The following is a 22,131-nucleotide window of genomic DNA, read 5'->3' on the forward strand; positions in this document are numbered from 1 at the left end:
CACTTTCACATAGAGTAGCAGTAAAAAAAACCCTGCTTTTCTGTTTTTCACTCGTCTGCACAGTCGATCAGGAAATTACTCAAAAGAAAATGTTTAATTCCTGTGATTTCATTTATATAGCTGTCAAGTAACTCTAATGAAAGTACAATAAATGCGGTAGAATAAAGGATAAAACATTTTCCTCTGTGGTGTAGCGGATAAATTTACATGCTGTGCAGAGCTGAAGTGTACGTATGGTGTAAATCAGCTTGCTTTGCCTGGAGGTCGCTCCTTTAGAATGACAGGAGGCCAGGGGCCAGTTTAAATGATAAAAAAGTAGAATTTATGAGATTAAATGAATAAAACTGACAAGCTGATAGCGCAATCAGTAGGGGCATCTGAAGTTTTGTTAAGTTTAAAAGCCTTCATGCAACACCCCGCAACGGTGGAGACCACTCAATCAATTTTATACAGTGAATTTTAAAATAGTCGACGGGTCAGCCGGCGCCCTGCGGTGGCGAGTAAGCCTATCGCTGGTCTAAATCATGTAGTTGTCCCCTTTCTGCTTCAGTCTGCGCACAGCATATAACATCGGAGGATTTAACAGAGTTTCTATTCATGAATTTCACCCAAAGACTCATCATTAAGCCACCTGATAAGATTTGTTGTTCACCAGACCAGAACCCTTCATTAAGGGTATTAACCTGACTGAAACGGGTTTCTGATGGCAGAATAGGCATTTAATTTGAAACTTGTACCAAAACAACAACCTGCTTTGATATGACAGCAGCTAGAAAAACCTTCCTCGGAGGTCAAATAGTCACATGGTTTATGATCCACTGGTCACCACACTGGTCAAAGATGGGATAATGTTCAGCACTAATGAAACGCTGTCTGTGCATCGATTGTCAACATGTTATTGCTTCTACATAGGGTGAAATGGAATTCACATAGTGAATGAGCAAATTCATCTCGATAAATAAATAAATAAATAAATAAATAAATATGCTCTTTTAGCCTGATACAAACATAAATTTTAGATTTAGAAATGGATTTGTTTCCCTTTCTTTTTTCTTTTTTTAAACATATAATTCCCTTTTGTAAATACTGCACAGGATATTTGTGGGTCTTAAACTGCTCATGTGAAAGCCTTTTTTTTCTCCCTTTTTTCAATTTACAATTTGACAGAGAGAGTGAGAACATTTTAAGTGACTTCAAAAACAGTTCACAAAATGACACCGATAATTTCACAAGAAGATAAATTGTGTTATCTACATCAGCGGGTATCCATGCTCATTTTTTTTCTTATGCTAGAATAACACAGACTTTTTTTTTTTTTTTAAAAAGGAACACCATCACTAATATAAAACAATCCAAAAAAAACCAATTAGATTTATAAATACAAAAAAAGTCTAAGCAAACTCTTCTTATGACCCACTATTTTAAAAAAAAAGATGTAAACCAAAACATTTGCAAGAAAAAAAGAAAAGAAGAAGAAGCTTTCACGTACAAAACAACACAAGATCAGATCACTTCATTAGTGTGGGGAGAAAAATCCAAACTTTAGACTTACTGTTACTTTCAGCAATGCAATAAATGCATGAACACTGATGACCTGAATACATTTCAAGATACACTGGGCCTCATTAACACTAAAACTAAGAGAAGCTCTTTAGTAAGACACAGAGATCACATGAGTATTAACTGTGATTGTTACTGGATAACAGTGAATAAAAAAAACCCAAATACAATATTTTACTATTTATCCATGCTTCCTCAGACTTGGCTCACTCACAGCAAAGTTTCCTTAAATTAACATTTAGTGGAGGTTGCGCTACCTTTGCCCGCGCTTTTCTTCACTTCGGAGTAGATGATCGTAAGCACTTTGTGGCAGCTGTGCTGTGATATGCAGCTGCTTCACAGAGAAAATTCATAAACACTATACATAGCAGATCTTTGCCTGCTTAGATATGGTGAAGGCTGTTAAACCTTCCTTCCTGTGGAGAAAATCACTTGTGTTTTGCGGGGACTTTATAAACGCTTGGCTGTCCTTGAATGTAAACTTATATGATGGGTTAAAAATCAGAGTGAAGAGAGCTCTCTCCAGGTAAATAAACTGTCCACCCACTCCATGTATACTGTCTTACAGGGTGCTTGGAAAGATATTGTTCCACTTCAGCAGGTCCATAAAGAGGCCAGCCAGCAGTTTGTGTGATCAATTATATAAGAAAATACAATGAGTGAATGATCGCTGGTGTGTGGGACACTCTATCTCCCCCCTTTCCTCTCTCTGGGCAATAGAATGGGCACCAGTGAGGGAGCTAAAGAGAGCAGGGTCCAGAAGAGCTGTGGCTGTCCTTCCATCTCAGCATGTCAGTATCTAATCGAACACACACAGAGACAAAGGGAGGGCCGTTGGTTGAAAGGTGGCTGGATGTTTCCCAGATGCCGGCACGCAGTCAGAGGCCCGGAGGACAGCGTTCCTTCTAGAGCAGAGAGCTGGGGCTTTCTGGAGGCGGTGGGGGTGTGTGCGTGGGGCTGTGACGCATGGGTAGTATGTCATAGTGGCTGGGGATGTGGCTGCTGCGGGGAAGGTCGTAGGGGCTCTGGGAGAATCCGGTGGCCATTCCATTGGGCCCCTGCAGGACGCTCACTGTCGGCTCTGTCACAGTTTGGGGAAGGAGGAAGGGAAAAAAAGTGGGAGAGATACATAAGAAGGTAAAGTGTCAGGCACAGGCTGAGGGAAAAAAAGAGACCAGAGAGGTACATGCAACAGAGACCACATATATTTTCTTTTATCAAGGCGTACAAATTCTGTACAGGATCACAGTATGGGACATGACCAGAGAGGCCATAAGCTGCAGGACCCTGCTGAGCTCCACACACAACACTCCAACAACGCACTCACCAACATCATAGACATTCCTGCTTGCACTGCCCAGGAGGGTGGCAGTGCCTCCAAAGGGCACTTCACGGTGGGAGGGGGATTTCATCTCCACATAGCTGCTCTCTGTGTGCTTGCAAGCCAGCCCTGGTGGGTCTCTAATGGTAGCATAAGGATTCTCACTATTGAGGGAGCAGGAGCTGTTGCTGCACATGGAGCTCTTGATGTAATCTGCAGCTGCCGCAAGACAAGGACATATTTAGTATCAACAGAGATGAAGTGCCTGCCACTGACTTTTAACAATGGCGTACATACTGAACTCTGATATTAAAGGACTAAAATTTAAGCTGGTATCAGAGCGTGACCAGAAGAATGGAAGCGAAACTCGTTGCCATTCTCAAGAAGCTGAACTTCTTTTGTCTCGGACAGGTGACTAATGGTGGTACGTAGTAATCAGAGTACAAAGGGGAGAGAGTGGAGGACTCGTCTCATCCATAACAGTCTCATCATACTGATAAGAGGGCTCATTAGAGACCGCAGCAAAGCTGCTTCAGACCACTCTCCACACCCTTGGGTTTCTCACATTCACCACCGATTGAACAGTGTGGAAGACAAAATGACGTATCAGGCACGGAGCCATAGAGAGCAATTACTGTTGGAATAAAACCTCAGCCCACCATGATCTTGTCCAAAGTGCAGTGAGTTTTCACATAAATTACAGAGACTATATGGATGTGGGATTTTGGGTCAGAGAAATAGCTGTCTCAGAGGGGAACACGACCCAAATGGGAAAATGGATATATGGGCTGTTAAGCATAAAAGGATTTTGTAATTTAGCTGCTAGTGAAGCTGAACAGGATTCCATATGCAGAATAGGTCTTCACAGACACGCATGCAGCACACAGCAAACTGTCCCTGCTATTCATTTCTTACCTTTCCTGGAGCCTCTTTGTGTCTGTGCCTCACCCTGTTGAACATCTGTAAACATGTCAAAACAACAAAGTCAGACATCACATTAAATTCCCAGAACGTGTGAAGGTTGACAGGCGACGTCTCATTATAGTGAAATATTATTATTTTTTTATTTTTTGAAAGGATAGGAAGAAAATGATGGTGATAAGTTACTGCCAACAACAAAATACCACAAAAAAGAAAAAGCCAAGTACTGTGACTACAACAGTTCATAGCTCAGTAAATAAAAACCACTTTTTGACTTCCCAATATAATTGATGTGCTTTGTACGTATAAACTAAATGGGGGCTCCGACTTTTAAAGTCAAGCATGACAAAGAATTAATTATAGATATTAGGTTTTTGAATGGACATCCAGCCTATTGTGATTCCCCGAGCGCTGAACACTGTCCTTTTTGTCAAAGCTGCTGGCATCTCACAGATATGCACAAGGTGTCCTCTGGTGTCTGTGCATGACCCACTTGGTTATAACGAGACTAAGACTGCTTTCTCGCTCCAAACTTGTCACATACAGTATTGAATCTAGTAAAGGACTGTGCACACTTTTCTAAAGTTAAGCAAGCCTAAGCCTAACCAGGGAGTGGATGCAAAATTGAATTCAGTGATAGAAAATAAAGCAAAACAAAGTCCAAAAGACAAACGCTCCCAAAGGGGACATGGACTGCAATCACTTCCTACTGAGGATTTTATCAGTCTTTAAAAAGGGGCCCAGTTATCTCTTGGCATCTTATATTGCAGCACTTCACGGCAACAAAGCAAAAAGGACACCTTGTGCGTATCTCTAGGACACCAGTGGCATCTGACAGAACAGCAGCAGTTGACGCCTCAGGGTCAGAATGCATTGCAACAGTGTTCAGCGCGCCTAAAGTAGGACATAAGCAGTAAAGAAAATAATAATATTAATAATACAGTATTTTTACAACAGCTCACACTGTCATTCATTATCTGTGCACCACACCTTATTCTCCACTTACAAATGGTTACCTGACAATTACCATTAATACAAAAAAAAATGACTTTGATGTGCTTACATCAAACTACCCTTTAGTTTGTTATAAACCATTTATGAAATGCTAATATGCTCCTTTTAAATGCCACACTTAATTTTCTATCGTTCACAGCCTATGTGAGTGTAGTGTTTGACCCAATGTAAGCCTTCATAGAAAAATGTGCCACCAGGGGAAGTGAAAGAGGACTAATGAGCTCATAGTGACCCCTATTCATCTTCGCACCACTGCTTTCGCTGCATATCTTATCAAAATCAGAGCAAAGGTTATGTCTAACAAGAGACCCCTGGTTCATCTTCATTCACAGCAGGTTAGCGCCAATAAAGGGTGTGTGAGAACGACACGTGTGTCTTTTGCCCTTGAATTGCTGGCTCTGTAAAGTCCAAATTCCAGATCTACGAACTGCGATGTAATAAGGGAGAGAAGAAAACTGACCCAGGTCATTGAGGTTGCAGTAGGCCCTCCATTCAGACCCATTTCTGCTCTTCAGCGTGTTTGACTGTGAAAAGAAAAAGACAATGTAGTGTTGATTTTGTACTGCAGCATGTAATTTAGAAATTTTGTGTGAAGACATGGAGGGAGTTCATACTTTGAGGGTCAGAGTGCCGTCCAAGTTGCTGGAAATGGTTGAGACCACATTACACTGAGCCACGGTGTGGTAGCTAGGGTTGGAGAAGCACTGGCCACTGCTACTGCTGCTGTTCTGGCTCTGACTGATCTCAGGAGCACTGGTTCTCATCGCGACAGTACTGCCACACTCTGAGGATTTACACACAGAAAGGTTCAAAAGCAAAATGATACCTTTTTACATTTTTTCCCATTTTAGTGATATTGCATGGGGTGTAATATCCCATCACTTACATATATTGTAAGTGATGGAAAAATGCACATGCAAGACTCTTACCAGACAGAGAGTAGTCAGTGTTGGTAATGTGCATGGCCTGTGAGTACGATACACTTGGCTGGATCTCATGGCCCTTGTCCCTCTGCCTCTGTCTGTACCACACAAACAGACTAAGCATGGCCATGATGATGAGGAGGAGAAAGATGATGCCCATGACAGCCCCTGCCGACTGGCGCTCGGAGCCTCGTGCTGGACTGATCTTTGTGTATGGGTTCAGCTCTTCCATCATCAGAGCTGCTACAGAGAAAGCAGAAAAAGTGGGTCGTTTAAACAATGCATACACATCTGTGTTTGAGCGATAATACCCCGTAAAGCCTCGGCCATCTCAATCACCTCTCACCTTGATCGCAGCGGATGCCTTTATAGCCAGGGCTACAGTAGCATGTTCCAGTCACATAGTCACAGGTAGCATTGTTCAGGCACTCGCATAGCTGCTGGCAACCATATCCAAATGTACCAGCGGGACACTCTGCATGACAGAGAGGCACATTATTACACCCATCAAAATTAAAGCACTTACAGAGTGGGAGCCAAACTGTTTATAGAACACACACTCATCTACTGGGTAATTTTGCTCAGAGCTAAAATGTGTTGTGCCTACTCAACTCTGCTCACAGCTCGTCCCAATGAAGCCGGTTCGGCAAGCACACTGGCCAGATATGTGGTCGCAGTCTGCACCGTTTTGGCAGCGGCAGACTTCGGAGCAGTCCCTGCCGTAGAACCCTGAAGGACAGCCTGGGACAGAGATGTATAAAATGTTGGGGTGGGAGGAGTGGTGAAAACAAAGAGAAGGGAAGACAACATAGAGAGTCAAGGTCAAATCGCAAAGGAACGAGGAAATCAATATCACTCAATGTCTCTGCTGCATACTCAATAAGAGACAATGTGAATGAATTGAAATGAAACATTTCCTGCTTCTGCAGAAAATGCTGTTATGCTGTCAACATAACCTAGAGGTGGAAATAAAGAAGAAGACAACTGCAAATAGTAAGAATCTATATGAGAGAAGAGAGGGGAAAACAAATGTAATTTTCATGCACAATAGCAGGAGCTCCACACTGCAAACAATACTGAATAAACCCCTCGAGGTGATGGATAATGGAAATTCAAATTAGTGGACTGATATTGATGATCTGCTCTATCCCTGGGTAAATGACTGGGATGTATTACAACCATTAATGAAATGACCATTAGTTCTGTTCTGCTATTGCTCTCTCTCGCTTTAAAAAAATAAAAATAAAAAAATAGATAAAAACATCCAGTTTCCTTGTAATCAGAAAAAAAGCATTGTTTCTCACTTGTCATCTGCTGCAGTTCTATTAGACTGCCAGTAGATGACACTGTGTGTCTACTAACTGGATGGGAGAAACTCACGCTGTGTGCAGTAGAGACCGGTCCAGCCGGGGCTGCACCTGCACTCTCCATCATAGGCACTGCACTGGGCTCCATTGTGACAGTTACACGAGTTGAGACAATCAGGGCCCCAGTGCCCAGAGGGACAGGCTGCAGACGCCAGAGACACAGTCAAACTCATGGTCACGCACTCTCCCTTACATACACTACGTCCTAGACATGCATACATGAATCACATAACACATATGTTTGAGGAAAAGTCCAGACATTCTCCACGCTTTCATACAATATGTTAAAATGATACATTTGGAAGAAAATCCAGTTTTGTCATTACCCTCCACAAGCCCACAAGTTGTAGTGTTGGAAATTGCTGTCAGGTGAATATGTATGGATTATCACCCGTGTGATCGTTAGTTGTTGTTTTTTTTTAGTTTAATAGTTAATGCAATTAAAAAAAACACACACACACATCAATTTCCCATGCCATGGCAGCTCAAAGTTCTGCTAATGATCTTTGGCCTACAGTTCTGTAAATCAAAGAGCATAATGTATTACAACAATCATTTAAGCAAGCTGTGTGTTTTACATCAGCTGGTGCTGAGGTTAGTTCTCTCTCTCTCATGAAGATGATTAATGTGTATGAAGGTAAGGGTGAGAGAGAAATTAGGAGTGGAGACAGACAATGAGAGTGGGAAAAGTGGACAAATGAGCAAATTACAGAGTGGATGAAGGAAGGAAGGAAGCCATACCCTGAGAGCAGTCCTCTCCTATCCAGCCAGGAAAACACTGGCAGGAGCCATCAATGGGGTTGCAGGTGCCGTTGTTGGTGCAGAGGCAGATCTCGGCACAAGCTCTCCCGTACCTGCCACTTGGACAGACTGCAGAACAGAAAGAAACAACACACCACTTTACGAATAAACAAAAAAACTGCTCTGCCTCTTTTAAGATTAGAAAAACCCATTAACATTATGACACTAAACTTAGGCACATTACTGTGAACACATTTATGAAAACACACTGATTTTTTGAAAAGGTTGTGTAAACATGTTCCTCTAATGGATGATATCCTTTTATTTGAGTGGACACGAAATGATCTGCTTAAACAAAAGGAGGAGTCAGTCACTGCCTCCTGTGGCACAACTGCCCCATTTCCACTGCTTAGAGTGGAATGAGTGATGTGCCAAAGAATTAAAATAGACCATGTACACAGACCACTGTATACATTTTTAATGAAATTAATATTTCAATGCATCCAGGCACTCTTCAATAAGAAATATTATTTCCAGTGAAACCTCGTTTGTGTTTCCTTGTTGGACCATGGGACAAATTAAACCAAGGTGTATCTCAGTATCAGGATCAGGGAGCTGCAGTGCCAGCAGATGCAATAAACGTCTCACATAAAAGAATAGCCACCGTTAGGAATATCTGATAAGGTGGCAGGCTGTGAAAGAGATGGGTCTGACTCATTATCATGGGGGGTGATTTTAATGATTATATTTCAACTGGTTTTTCCCTCTTCTTGAGAGCTCTTTCAACCTCTTTCAAGCAGGTTGTCATTAAGCCATGAGGTTGGCTCCCCCATACTGTTGCTTCTGGGGATTCAAGCCTCAGCTCACTGGGAGAGCTTCATTAGGCTGGGACTTTGTGTGCTGGACAGAGGACAAGTGAGGACACAATGGGGCTCAACAAGAGGATAATGTGCATGATGATGGCCACCTCTGTCCCTCGTCGCCTAACGCCCGCTCACCAGTAATTATGGTTCAGACAAATTAGGACTCGTTCTCGCTTTTACTTTTCCCTCTTCCTTCAGCTAAGCTATTAAACTTTTATTTGTAAGACATTGCTTAAAGCCATGAAAGAGAATTCAAAAATTCCTCATCGCCTATCTGTAATTTATTAAAAAAAAGAGGTAAATTATTAGAGGAAAAAAATCTACAGCGCATTTGTGTGAAGGTATCTCTTCTCAGAACGGCGGAGAACATTTTTAATGTGGAACCACTGACACGACAAATACAATACCTTGTCACACAAATGAACTGAAATCAGCACGGTGTTCAATGGATGGACAGTGTGGAGACAAAAACTACTGTGACACACACATAGTATACATTCATTCTCTTTCTCAGTTTCCTACTAAATGTTCTCTTTGACCAGACATATAGCTAAACGTCTTGCAAAAAACAAAACCCTCTTTGTAAAACATTTATCAAGATGTCATGACGCTACAAGAAGTAGTTGCTGAGAAATGTCGCTTATAAGGAATAAAAAGTGCCAAACCAAGTTGCTTTCATATAACATCCTCAGTAACGCCACAAAAGAAAAGTTGCCTTGAAAACAAGTTTAACAATAGAAACAGGTGTGTTTGTGCATTTCTTTGTCTGTATATTAATGAAAGCAATTTACATACAGCTCCTTTTGCAGAATTAGGCAAGGGGACAGCAAAATTTACTTAAAATATTCTTTGTCTAAAAATGTGGCTCTTAGCAATTTTCCATCCTCTGTTGAAGGTTGTTTTTTTTGTTTACTTTTGTTTTTAGCTTAGGTTGCATCGATAATAGTCATATTTTAAAGTTTCAAGGCTAAGATGCTAGTGCGAGAGGCAGCAGGTCATCTTATTAGGACCAGTGTGCAAAGAGAGGACTTAAACAAAATGTACAGGAACAACATGATCAGTATTATTCCCTTACAGATTTCTGTATTTTATACAAAGGCATTTTCAAAAATAACCAACGAAAAAAGAAAAAAAAACCACTCAAACTTCACAGTGAATGAATTTCACTGTACGTGAAAGAGCAGGATAAAGGTCAAAAGGACATAGAAGACTACTTGCCTTGGTTGCACAGCGAGCCGGTAAAGCCAGACAGGCACTCACAGTGGCCCGTGACATGATGGCATGGCCCGGTGCTGTGCACACACTGTGGACACGACTGGCTGCAGCGGTGCCCGTAGAACCCCGGAGAGCAGACTGGAGGCAGCAGAGTGTGGCAAGAGACGACAGAGAATCAGTCACCAGCGTTGGATGAAACAAGAGGTATATAGTAATGAAACAAAGCATGACAAGAGTGATCAAGGGAGTGCAGAAAAATCAAGGCTGCGAGAAGTAAAGCAGAAAAGACAAGGAGCGACAGCAAAGGCAGGGGAAAAGTATAAAAGTCAGTCTCCATTGTAATCACTGCCATTTTATCTGCAGCCAGAGACAGAATAGTAAACGAGTTAAGAGCATAGTGAGTCTGTTTTACGTCAAGTCATGAGAGCAGCCTGATGATCTATATATGTGAGGAGACACACAGCTGTGTTAATAATGCAAATTTCATTGAAAGAATGTGAACTGAGAGATATATAAACGGTGGTGCAGAAGTTATTATATAACACTTTATGCAAAGATTGTGCAACCATTATAAAAAGCTGCAATTTATATTAAAAACACATTTTCATTCCAGCGCTACACATTCTAAGAGCGCCTTAGGAATACTTACACTATTTTCACAGCCAGTGATTCGGAGAAAACTGTCAGGGGACAGCTGGGTATTTCTAAAATAGAAACCTTTTAGAAACTGACAAAACAACCTCAGTTGTAGCTTGACAAACTTGCAATGTTAAGTTTACCCAGTGGATTTTATTTTAAGCACCAGGTGTGGTGCATTTTTATCATCCTCTGGAGAAGCATGCAATTAGTTAACAATATTTCAGTAAGGGAAAAAGTGCAAAACTGCAGTTACGAGGTTTCTAGCTGACGAGAAAATTATCTGTGTAAATATTGAGTTTGGAGGAGTAACCATTTCCCCTCTCTGTCTCTCACACACACGGCGTGTTTAAGTCTCTCCACTCAAATTGATGTTTACAGGTTTGAGACAGTGAATTCACTCCCAATCAGTGAGTTCATCACTTGAGAGCACCTTCAGACAGACCCCATTCGGAAACCAGCGCTGGCACTCCCAGTGAGCATACCCTCTGATGAGCCTCAGGCGAGGACTGTGAGTCTCCCACTGTGAGGTGGTTGTTGAGGACTGTGCCAGAAGGGGGTGAGAAGTGTGTCAGTGTGTGTGTATGTTTATGTGTCTGGGGGAATGCCATTGGGGCAAAGACACTGTGATTACATGATAGCTGTGATGAAGGGTTTACACTCAAGCAGTTATGTCCAACAACAATTCTTCAAAGATCAAACAAGGTCAGTGCTGTGATGGAGTTTGCAAGTATGATGGTCTCAGTGAAACAGATTTATTTCCTAAGGGTTTAGATAAAAAGAAGTTGCTTCGAGAAAGAGGCTCACTTCTTTTGCAGGACGTCCCTCTGTATCCAGGTGCACACACACATGTGCCGTCCTCGGGAGAGCACGATCCTCCGTTCTGACAGGAGCAGCTGACTGAACAGTTGGGTCCCCAGAAGCCTTGTGGGCACACATTATCACAGTGGATTCCTGCAGGCATGTTACCAAATCTTCAGTGAATGCATATTAAGAAGGCAAAAGACTGGTAAGCTGATAAATTCTAAACAGAGTGCCATCTGTAAAAACACATCATTAAGGGGCAGCATTCACAATGCTTGATCATTGCACATCTTTTCAGGGTTATTAAACTAACATGAATCATTGACTTATTTTAGTTTTGAATAAAGAAGCTGCAGTTTGGAGGGTGTTTTTTTTTCAGCCCATCTTTCACACTCTGCTTCTCCTCTCCAAATGTATTTTATTTTTGATCTGACTGGAGCTCCTTGCCAGTGCACTGTGTTGATTAACAGGGTTGGGTCTCAAGAGAGGCCAAGCTTGTCTCCCATTCTCTTTCAGCAGAGCAAGGGTAGTGCATGGAGCTGAAGGGAAGTACTCAGACCACAGTCTGCAAGTGTCACAGTGTCTTTTTTTTTCTGTGGCTTCAACCAAATGCAAAACACTGCATCCATACAGGGCTCTCACTGTGAATGCATTAGCATGCCCATCAGAGCGCCATGTTTTCCTTCAGAAAAAAAAATTCACGCGTGCCGTTCTACATGTATACAGCCGGGTATAGAAAGTGTGGCATAGCCCTGCAATTGCACATGCACACGGTCGGTGTCACACAGTCGCACAAATGCATGCAAACTCTGCAACCTTTCAAGCTTCAGCCCTCAGTTCGAAGCCTCATTTGAAATTTCCTTTGAGCGAGAATATCTGAGAATGGTGTGGCAATTAAAGCGGCATTAGTGCAGTACCTTTGAATTAAACCTGGACTAAACTCTGGGGACTAATGTTATACGGTAACCATGGCACCTTAAGGCTATATAGGATAGGAAATGTTAAGTCTGATGAGTGGGGGGCTAGATGGGTGTGGGGGGTACAGTCGCAGTGATTAAGTCAGAAGCTGTGCCATGGACATCAAAAGGAGGGCAAGGCTTGTGCAAGTGTGTTTGAGGTTCTGCTAGGGCAGGCAGGAAAAAAAAGAAAAACAGTGGCTGGCTTTACTGTCAGAAAATGAATGCGGACAGAGCGTCACATTTTTCAGTCTAATGGTGACAAACAGAGGGGCTTTGGGTGCCTAGTGAGGGAGAAGAAGAAAGAGTGAAAGAAGCCAGAACTGAAGTCTCTTCAAAGGAGGCTTTTCGCTGAGAAGTGCCAGAGGTCCTACTATCCAATTTGTACAGTGAGCACAGCGAAGCAAACCTCTCTCTCCCTTTTTAACTCTCTCTCTCCTAGTGCATGTAAACACACATCACATTACCTGCTTCGTGTCATGGACCAGAATCTCTACAGAAATAAAAGGCAAAGGTCTATTTAACATGGTCTAGCACGATGCCCTCTGCATCAAGTGTCTAGTCAGAGAACTTTTTTAAATCTTTGTTGGCTGATGTCAGGCTCACGACAGTTCAGTAACAATTCTGTGGGTCATAGTCGGCCTAGCCACTTAAGCGCGCACACTCCTAAAGTCAAGCTTCTTGACAATTTAGGCAAGCCTCACAATAGAGCCAACACCAAGTTGACAGCAAAGTAGAATGCAATACCAACCCTGGCACACTCAGTGATATGACAGTGTTTACAAAAATAGCTGTAAACAGACATTTCACTCCATCCCTGACTCAGTCCTGTGACGAATCCCACATAGCCCTCTCTCTAGGTGCTCCTTCCTTCAGAGAGACCGCTGTCAAGCCGCTGCAATTTAAGTATGTATGTGTGTGTTTGTCCGACCCACTGGGCTGCACGCTGCCCCCAGCTCTGCACCCTGGTGACTCAATTAAGGCTGACAGATGGTCCCGACCTGTGCGGGATTCAGAGCATGAGAGGCCCGTTTTGCCGGCTCCATTCTTGCAGATAATAAAACCCACATTGTTTCCCAGAATAAATGCCCGAAGCTCGGGAGGCTGAATGGAGTGGGATGCTGAGAGCTCACAGGCTTGACCTTTCCTGCTGAATCTTTTTCCCTCTCCGACTGCACCTCTCTGCCCAAGCTCAGAGACCAGGTCCTTTGCTAGCCCCCTGTATTTGACATTCAGATGCGACGCTTCATTTTTGAGCATAATGACTCTCACCCTTGCTGTGACATTCATACTTTCCAACCTCCAAGCTTTTTCCCTGTAAGCAAATGGTTTAAATGACAAGAAACAGAGAGCGAACATATGGACGTGCAAACCCCCCAAAAAACGAAAAACTATTGCATCTAGAGGGGATCAGATTCCAGTGGAGAGCTTGTGATAGCAAAGAACGATTGATACTCTGGTGAATAAACGCGGCAGCTGGTTTAATCAAATTTCCCAATAAAATGCAAACTCTAATAAACAGAACCAAAAATAACAATATCACAAGACATATCTAAAAATCTTGAGAGCAATGTGGGCCAATTATTTGATTCAGTTTGCAAATATTTAGCTGATGATTCAGTTCAGTCCTTGTGTGTAGCCGGCATCATATAATATAAGCATGATTGCATAGCAGCTTCCAGCGTGCCAGCCAAGAGAATTAATTTAGAGCTCAATTCTCAACATCTTTCATTCGGCTATGCCACCGGCGCAGTGGCAAAACAAATTGAACATTTAATTAACAAAACACTGTGTAGACATTCTGTAAACATACTGTACTGCACAAGCCATGAATGCTGCAGCATATTTTCCTGTTATGGTAAATCAGTGTGTCTGACTGGCATCTAATGTCTTTGATTTTCAGCTAATGAAGATAACTACTAAAGACGGGCCGCTTCTGCTCCTAAAGACAGACTACTGTGATTTTGTTGTGAAAAAAGGAGTACAAACCTGTCCAGCCAGGGTAGCAGCGACAATAACCGCTCACTGGGTCACAGCCATCGGCGTGGCTGCAGTCGCAGCGCTCACGGCACTCCAACCCATACGTACCCTCCTGACAACGACGATAATAATAAGAAAACTTGATCTAACTCTTCTAAAATACAGCACAATGATGCAAAAGATTTAGCTGGGTCTTCACATCAATCTCTCAGTTAAAAAGAAAGAAAGACAGACTTACAGGGCAGGGCTCGTCACAGTGCTCTCCTCTCCAACCAGGAGAACATGTGCAAGTGCCATCTATAGGATCGCATGCAGCTCTGTTGCTACATAAGCATGTCTGATTACAGCCCAGACCCCAGGCACCACTGGAACAGAGGATGGAGCAGTCCACACCCTGCCAACCTCGAGTAACAGAGAGAGAAAAATCAAACTATAAACATTTATACAAGAAAAGCGACATGAAGGCTTTATATTAAAATTACCAGACAACTGAACAGTCTAAATCAGGGATGTCAGCTCATTTTATATCATTGGCCTCATACAGTCCACTTTGATCTTGAGTGGGCTGGACGAGTGAAACACTCCTTTCTATGAGTGCAAAGAAGTTTAACTACCCACTTGATCCATGAGATATCTTAATAATAGAAAAAGAAGTGCAATGTCAACTGTGCATCTCAGTTTTTCTGCACACCAAAGGAATTCTGCTCTGTCATCACGACTCTTTCAGCATAAATTGCAAGAAATGTGTAAAACTTCAGAAAAAGTTCTGCAAGGTCATTCACAGAAAATGTTGTATTTTATAATTACTGTGGACCCATTGTAATAAACTGTCATTTCTATAATAGTGAAAGGAACAAAAAAACTGGAAGCTTACTCAAAATTAATTGTTTATCTATAACTTTGTTGTAACATCAGTGATCATGAGGAAGGTCTTCATCTGAAGAAAAGATGGAAAACTTAAGAAACAGCTGTTTAAATCCTGAAAATTAGGTCCTCCATCACATTTTTAAAATCATTCCAGTAGGCTGGGCCAATTTTTGCCCTCAGGCCTTATGTTTGACACCTTTGGTGTAAATAATGGTGAGCTACAATGGTTTTTGCCCTTGTGCTTGAACCCTAAAGATTAATTTAAATAAATGTGATATGATTCAGCTGCAAAGAGAAAACACACCTCTAAGAATGGCAATGTATGAATGAGCACAATAACTATGGATGGACTTGTATAAATTTATTCAGTCCTACTGACTTTGGAGAGTTCTTAAGTTTCTCTTCAGTGCGTCCAGTACAATGGGTAAAAGATTTAAAAAAAAAGTGGTATATTGATAGCATCTGGACTTTGGTAACCTCTTCAGTTGTTTTATTGTGTTCAAATATAATAAAGTTTTTACTTCCAGAGAAATATATCTATATGTCCTGGATATATTGCCCCCAAAACATTGAATAGACTCAACTGTTGGCAGTCAAAATTTACGATTCCTCTATTAACCCACGAGTTAACATCTGTGTGCATGAGTGAAATCTCTCAGGAATAATTGATCTGGGTGGTACTATTGACTGTGTATACTGTGTATTTGGTGCACACTTATTATTTTTATCTTTTATCTGGTGGAAAACAATACAATCTGAGAAAGGAAAATGTTTTTATAGGCAATGAGAGGTTAGAAGGTAAGAAGGATTTGATATCAGTGAGACATTTATGCAGTGCTGTGTAAAAAATCTTGAGCCACCCCTCATTTCTTTATAGTTTGCTTCCAAGGAGCCAGACTTTCTTGTAATTTTTAAAGTGGCCTGCAGCAATAGTTCTCCAGGCTTTCTGAAGGTCCTTGAAAGTTCTTCTTTTAACTTTGGCTACTTTTTCAGTCATTTTTCAGTGTAGTCTTTGCTGTCTTTCACAGAAATATATCGCTTGGCACCTTGTTATTAGCAGTCTGTCACAAAACCAATAATTTGTGCCTATTTCTTTAGTTGAATCAATGAAAAATGCCAAAGATAACACCGTTTGATGGCCATAACATAATATTTTTGCACCAGCAAGGTGATTCCCAAAGTGCTATTGGCCAAAAACGTGGCATATCTTGGCATTGTGTGCAGTGTGTCCTTAAACACTCTGAGGAAACTGGACAAGTGGAGGACAAAAGAAAAAGTGGCAGATCTGAGTTTAAAAAAGAAAAAGTTGGACTTAAAATCAGTTGCAACAGCTTTTTATTAAGGAATGAATCCAGATTTGAAGGTTTTAGTTTAGATTGTTGAGGAGGAGTTTAGGACAGAGGTACGATAGTGACCATCTACAGCCACGTGTAAAGCATAGTGGAGGCTCCGCCATGATTTGGAGTTTGAGGTCAGTGGTATTGTGACTCTTGTCAAAATGTATCGCATTGTCAACAGAAAATAGCGTCATACATTGATCCATCATGTAAAACCATCTGGAAATTGTCTGATTGACAGTGGCTTCATTTAACAGCATGACAATGATTCTACACACACAATTGCATACTATCAGTCATAGATTGGCCTCCCCACACCATGCTCGTTATTATTAAGTGCTCTTCAAGAAGCCTGGAGAACTATTCCTGAAACCTACATGAAGAAATGACAAAAAAAGCTTGCCTAAGAGAGTTCATGCTCTGCTGAAGAATAAAGGCGGTCATACCAAATTTCATTAGAATTGTACGAACAGTTTTTACCTTGCATGTTGCATTCTCATTCATGTTTGCACATTTCAATGAATCAATGCACCTATTTCACATTTTCCTTGAGAAACACATGGAAATGAGGGGTGGGTCAATGAGGGGTGCATTGTACCATAAAATTTTGTCTTAAGAAATTAAGAATAGCTTATGACATGTATTATTCATTAGACTGGAAAATTGAACAGATTAAAGTTTGTACAGGAAAACAACCCAATGCACAGAATGCAACTGAATTTAGTCCATAAGAATTTATGTGTACAAATGTTCATCCATCTGTTCATCTGCACAGCCAGTACACCTTATCTCATGATATAGAAGACTTGTGCTCAGCCTCATGATTCTTTACCTTCCTTGCAGAAGCAGGAGCCATCAACAGGAGAGCAGGATGCATGATTATGGCAAGAGCAGGTGGACAGGCAACTACGTCCAAACAGACCAGGTGGACACACTGTAGAGCAGTCCTCACTCTGTGGGAGAAATAACGCAAAGTTATGCAGCACACAGCCAACATAGCAATAAATGCTGACACTGGCAGACTGAAAAAGGAATAAAATAGTCTGAAAGGATGTGGACTAAAACACTGGGAAGGTTGACTCTATTTCTCTGTATAGCTTACTAAGCTGTTTACTTAAACAAGTCACATTGTGTCTGTATGGAGACTGAAATTGAATGGATTTAAGAAAGTAACTGAAGTTCAAAGGAAGGACCACACTTGATCAGCTCAAGCTATCTCTTCTTAACTTCCAATTATGCACTCTATATATTCTGACAGCACCTGTTCTGAGCCATGGTTTGCAACCCCATTTCACCCCATCTCTCAACTTCTCTCTTCATCTCCATCTCCCGTTAGATTTCCTTTTCAGCTGAGACGCAGGCAGGACTCCAAAGTTGGAGAATCCAGACTTTTCACCGCTTTCTCCAATCAAGCAATGACTAACTTTGCACTCTTATCTAATCATCTTCACTCTATTAATGCAATCTTTTGAGTTCTTAATAAACTAAAGTCACATTAAGTTACTGCCCTTGCCTTGTGAAATGACTTGCGGAAGATGTATTTTGCAAGCCTTACTCTATAAGGGTGTTCAAAATCTGACACTGTGGAGCCCACTCAAGCAGTCAAGACAATGTTGGCATGCAAATGGAACTGGCACACTGAAATGAAATAAAAATATGGCTCATAAGCATAACAAGTTGCTGTTTGCAAGCTTCCCATGGACTGGATTACACTACACTGCATTACATTACATTGAAAGGTAAAGAAGAACATCCTGGAGTTTGTCTGAGATCTGATTTATGGATGCTTATTGCGATGGACATTGGAGATGATGAAACCATCATGAATTGTGAGCCAAACTAAATCACAAAAATATGTAAAACATCTGTGTGTTCAAACAGACAAAGAAACTGGATTTTTGAGTTCAAACCACTTCTGTGGCTTCAACTTTACCGGTTTGCTGAGTGAGCCAACTTAGCATGCCAAACGGAATCAACAAAAAATGGCAACTTTTAAGATACTCATAATGTGTCCTTTGGCACCGGTGTCCTTGACACACTGTCAGCAGCAGTCTTGGACACAGAGAGATAATGGTCCTCTTTTAATGAGCAAATAAGTCAGCATCAGGAGATTGAGGCTTGGGTTAAAACATGCACCTTCCCCACATTAACCCTGCCCATAAATGTGATGCCAAGGGGTCCTTTACAAGTTTGCCTGTGATCATTTGGGAGCAAAACCCATCTCATTGTTGCCATTACCCTGTGCGTCACAGCACTGATGGCAAAAAACACATTGTGCTCGTCTGTGAGACATTAGCAGCTTTCCATGGATTTGACAGCATGGGAATGCAATAGGGCTGAATCTTGTGGTGAGCACATTGTATCTACATTTTAGCACGTGGGCCCTCATCAGGCTAGATATTCAGCCAAAGCCACACTAGGCAAAAACAGCGATAAAATCCAAGTAAATGAGTTCCACAGTGAAATGGATGGACAGGATCCCACAGGTATCACTTATAGACCAACTCTCTAACCTCTCACTCTAATATACCATAGAAAAGATTGGCAGCCACATTGGCACAGCCTTTTAGTGTTGTTGCATTAAAATTAAGTATCTGGTAAAGGACATGAAGCACTCCGTCTCTGTCCTCTGCATCCTGCTGTCATTAGAATTTCTCTGCTTTAAAGGCTGAGCACAACCCACCTCCACCGCTCTTGTCCCTCCCTCAGCTAGAGATCACAGCCAGTCTATGGATGCCCACACCCTTTGTTTCAAACCCTGACTTGAGTGACAGGTGACACAATGATTTAGAGTTCCAATTAGAGGCCCAGAGGAGTCCTGAGTGGCTCTTGCTTCGCTCACCAGAGATCTGGGGGACTGCTGGCTGCTCACTGCTCTCATTATCATTTTGAACTCAGTTTAAACATGAGGCAGGAGGAGATGTGCCAGTGGACGCCAGGGGCAGAACACACATCTTAAAACATCTCTCCTCCCCGTACACCACATAAAAGCGCCTGTCTGCGAATGAAATTTTTATCAATCGGTTGCAATAACCTTTGTTCTGCCGCAAACGACAGCTTCAAGACTGCTAACAATAGCAGTTCAGTTACAGTTGTTAAGTGCGGCAAGAAGTTCGACCGGCTGGGGGGTGGGGGGTGGGGGAGGGCTGGACAGAGGGGGACTGGCAGGGAGGTGCAGTCTTTCTTCAGAGCTCAGGCAATTTACTGGTGACTGGACTCATGGATAAAACGTCATACAGCCACAAATGACCATGGATTTTGCTGCCTCCATGACTGCGTCGAATTCCACTTGGTTTCCCCCCTCACAGTGCGGACTCCAGTGGTTGGTCTGTTCTCAAGTGGGGAAAGGCAGCTCTCTCATTAGTCGACTGATTCATATTCCTTCTGAGCTGGGAAGGATAGAAGTCTGGATGTGGAGAATCATTATTAATACACGGGCTGTCAGTCCATTGCATAGGAGCAGCAGGACCTTACATAACTACACAGCCGATAGAAGTAGTAACCAGACCAGACCAGGTCGTCCTTGGCCAAAGCACTAAATTCATACCTATTAGTATCTTAATGTAATTGGAGTGCATTTTTTCCAGAAAGCCACTAGCTGACACAACATTGATCAGGCTGGTACCCTTCGAGACTAGATGCAAATGGCACCACTAATTACCAATCATTCTCACTCCTTAACAGTTCATCTAACTGCTGGGTGAGTGAGTGCAGTTTAAAATTCATGCAGCATGGTTGAAAATGAACCTCTGAAACTTCTGATGAGGAGAGAAATCCCTGAGAGATAGGAAAATTGTTTTCACCACCTACAAAGGCAGACTGGAATCCATTCCTAATGCATTCATATTTCACATAAAGCAGTACCAACAGAATCTGTAGAAAAAAAAAAAAAAAAGAAAGACACCTCACAGAGTCCACATGCTGCAGATTGCAAGGGACAATGCCTGAATAGGTAACATGTAATCACTTTGTCCCAGTCAAAAAGAGCATGTCCAATTACTAGAGCTAAATCAAGCGTGGAGGTGCTCAGTCTGCTCAGACACTTTGCTTGGTTTGCCCCCCGATGGGACTCCAGAACAAAGATGCAGTGGGGAGGCTTAGTCTTATCAGCTGTCCCCCGGGGAAGTGACTTCGCTTGCAATCATAGCCGCAACACCATCATCAACCACATTTTAAAAGCTCCATGTGATAATAACCATGTGTGATGCATGTCACACAATTACAGGTAGCAGCTACACAGCTCTACCTCTGTAACAAAGTGTTTGCACAGCAGCAGCTTTGTTCAGAGTACAAAAAAAAAAACAAAAAAAACTCTCCACACACACTCAAACACACCAATCCTCCATATGAGGTGTGTCTGGTCCCATCTGACTGCCTTCTTTTCTTTCCAGCTCCTGCCCTCTAGGTCTATTTAATGGATCTGGCAGTCCTTCCCAGCAACCGCCAAAGAGAACAGGTGGAGCAAATTAAGACACAGTCTGCGGCCCTGCTCGGTAGCTCAATTCACCACAGTGGCCTGGTGTAAGACACAGGCAATTTCCACCTAAATGTAATGTTGGCAGGAATGTACCCTTGCAGTCGCTGTTGCTCTCTAACTTCAGATTGCAAGACAAGAAATACAATAGGGAAACTGATTGAAGTTACCCAACTAATTTGACAGTTGTAAGAGGGAACAATGTGGCTGCAACAAAAACCGACTAAAACGAAAACATATATAGGTCAAGGATTCAATTTTCTCCCAATTGGTCCAGGAGTACAGATCACTGATGCTACAAGTCAAGACATATCGACTGTATTTGTAAAATACACACGACCCATTATTAATGTCTGCACTGGGAGGTACCAGAGGATTTATTGTGATGCGGTAGAGCACATTTATAATAAGGCGATAATAAAATGTCTCCCCTTGCTCTTGACTGTCTGTGTACAAAAAGCTTCTAAAGTGAAACTGGGACAACTTCCAAAAAAATTATGACCACACTGACACAAACCTTTTACAACAGCCACAAAAAAACATGAAACATAAGTCAAAGCTGCAACCTTCACAACTTAGGCTCATGGCGGAGAGTTTCGCAGCATATGGTATGAGACATGCGAGTACAATTATTGGTTAGTGGAGATAGAGATATTCTTCAGTATATTAAAGATCACGAGGAGCGAGGTTACAAATACAATTAACCCTTGAGCATTTCATGAGAAATTAATGTAACCAATAGCATAATTACAAGTTGACATGGTAATTATAGCTGCGAATAAATTAAAATGGACATGCGAGTGTCAACGTGGTTTAGAACACAAAGTCATGGATGTTCAAGGACTGCTCTTTCTAAGTGTTTTAAATGCTGTTTAAGCTTATGCTTGTTTTTAATGCATTTTGAGTGCTCTTTTCTCTGTTTTTCCACCAACTTCTTTTTTCCTCCTTTTCCTTGAGTACACATTGGCTGTGTTTCGGTTTGCATAGCGTAACTGTGGCCCCACCTTGGCATTTTGGCTCTGGGAAAAGAGATCTAGATCTCATGAGATCAGGTAAAGGTCAAATTTGAAAGAAAATCTTTAATAAAACATTATCCTGAAAGTGGCCACAGATATGAGTACAATAAAATAGCAGTGAATGTACATGATACTC

At 41.9% G+C, this 22,131-nt stretch overlaps 1 protein-coding gene across 9 annotated transcripts in view; it reads right to left on the bottom strand.

The window, feature by feature from the left end:
- Window positions 1–650: 650 nt before the first annotated feature.
- megf11 (multiple EGF-like-domains 11) overlaps window positions 651–22,131 on the bottom strand; it is an 84,823-nt gene continuing 63,342 nt past the window's right edge. For 3 of the 9 annotated variants that reach the window (XM_004553082.3, XM_023152477.3, XM_076885809.1), the window contains 15 exons: window positions 17,338–17,458; window positions 14,540–14,703; window positions 14,311–14,413; window positions 11,369–11,515; window positions 9,929–10,063; window positions 7,848–7,976; window positions 7,120–7,248; window positions 6,352–6,480; window positions 6,086–6,214; window positions 5,746–5,982; window positions 5,431–5,600; window positions 5,277–5,340; window positions 3,797–3,841; window positions 2,888–3,100; window positions 651–2,641 (listed from right to left, as the gene is read on the bottom strand). In XM_004553082.3, the coding sequence (XP_004553139.1) occupies window positions 2,466–2,641; window positions 2,888–3,100; window positions 3,797–3,841; window positions 5,277–5,340; window positions 5,431–5,600; window positions 5,746–5,982; window positions 6,086–6,214; window positions 6,352–6,480; window positions 7,120–7,248; window positions 7,848–7,976; window positions 9,929–10,063; window positions 11,369–11,515; window positions 14,311–14,413; window positions 14,540–14,703; window positions 17,338–17,458 (2,091 nt within the window). In that variant the 3' untranslated portion in view covers window positions 651–2,465. The remainder of the gene's footprint in view (window positions 2,642–2,887; window positions 3,101–3,796; window positions 3,842–5,276; window positions 5,341–5,430; window positions 5,601–5,745; window positions 5,983–6,085; window positions 6,215–6,351; window positions 6,481–7,119; window positions 7,249–7,847; window positions 7,977–9,928; window positions 10,064–11,368; window positions 11,516–14,310; window positions 14,414–14,539; window positions 14,704–17,337; window positions 17,459–22,131) is intronic. The other 6 variants (XM_012919579.3, XM_014407881.3, XM_012919580.3 and 3 more) reach the window with 4 other exon arrangements.

The sequence above is a fragment of the Maylandia zebra genome, linkage group LG7 (assembly GCF_041146795.1).
Source record: "Maylandia zebra isolate NMK-2024a linkage group LG7, Mzebra_GT3a, whole genome shotgun sequence".
Classification (NCBI taxonomy): Eukaryota; Metazoa; Chordata; class Actinopteri; order Cichliformes; family Cichlidae; genus Maylandia; species Maylandia zebra.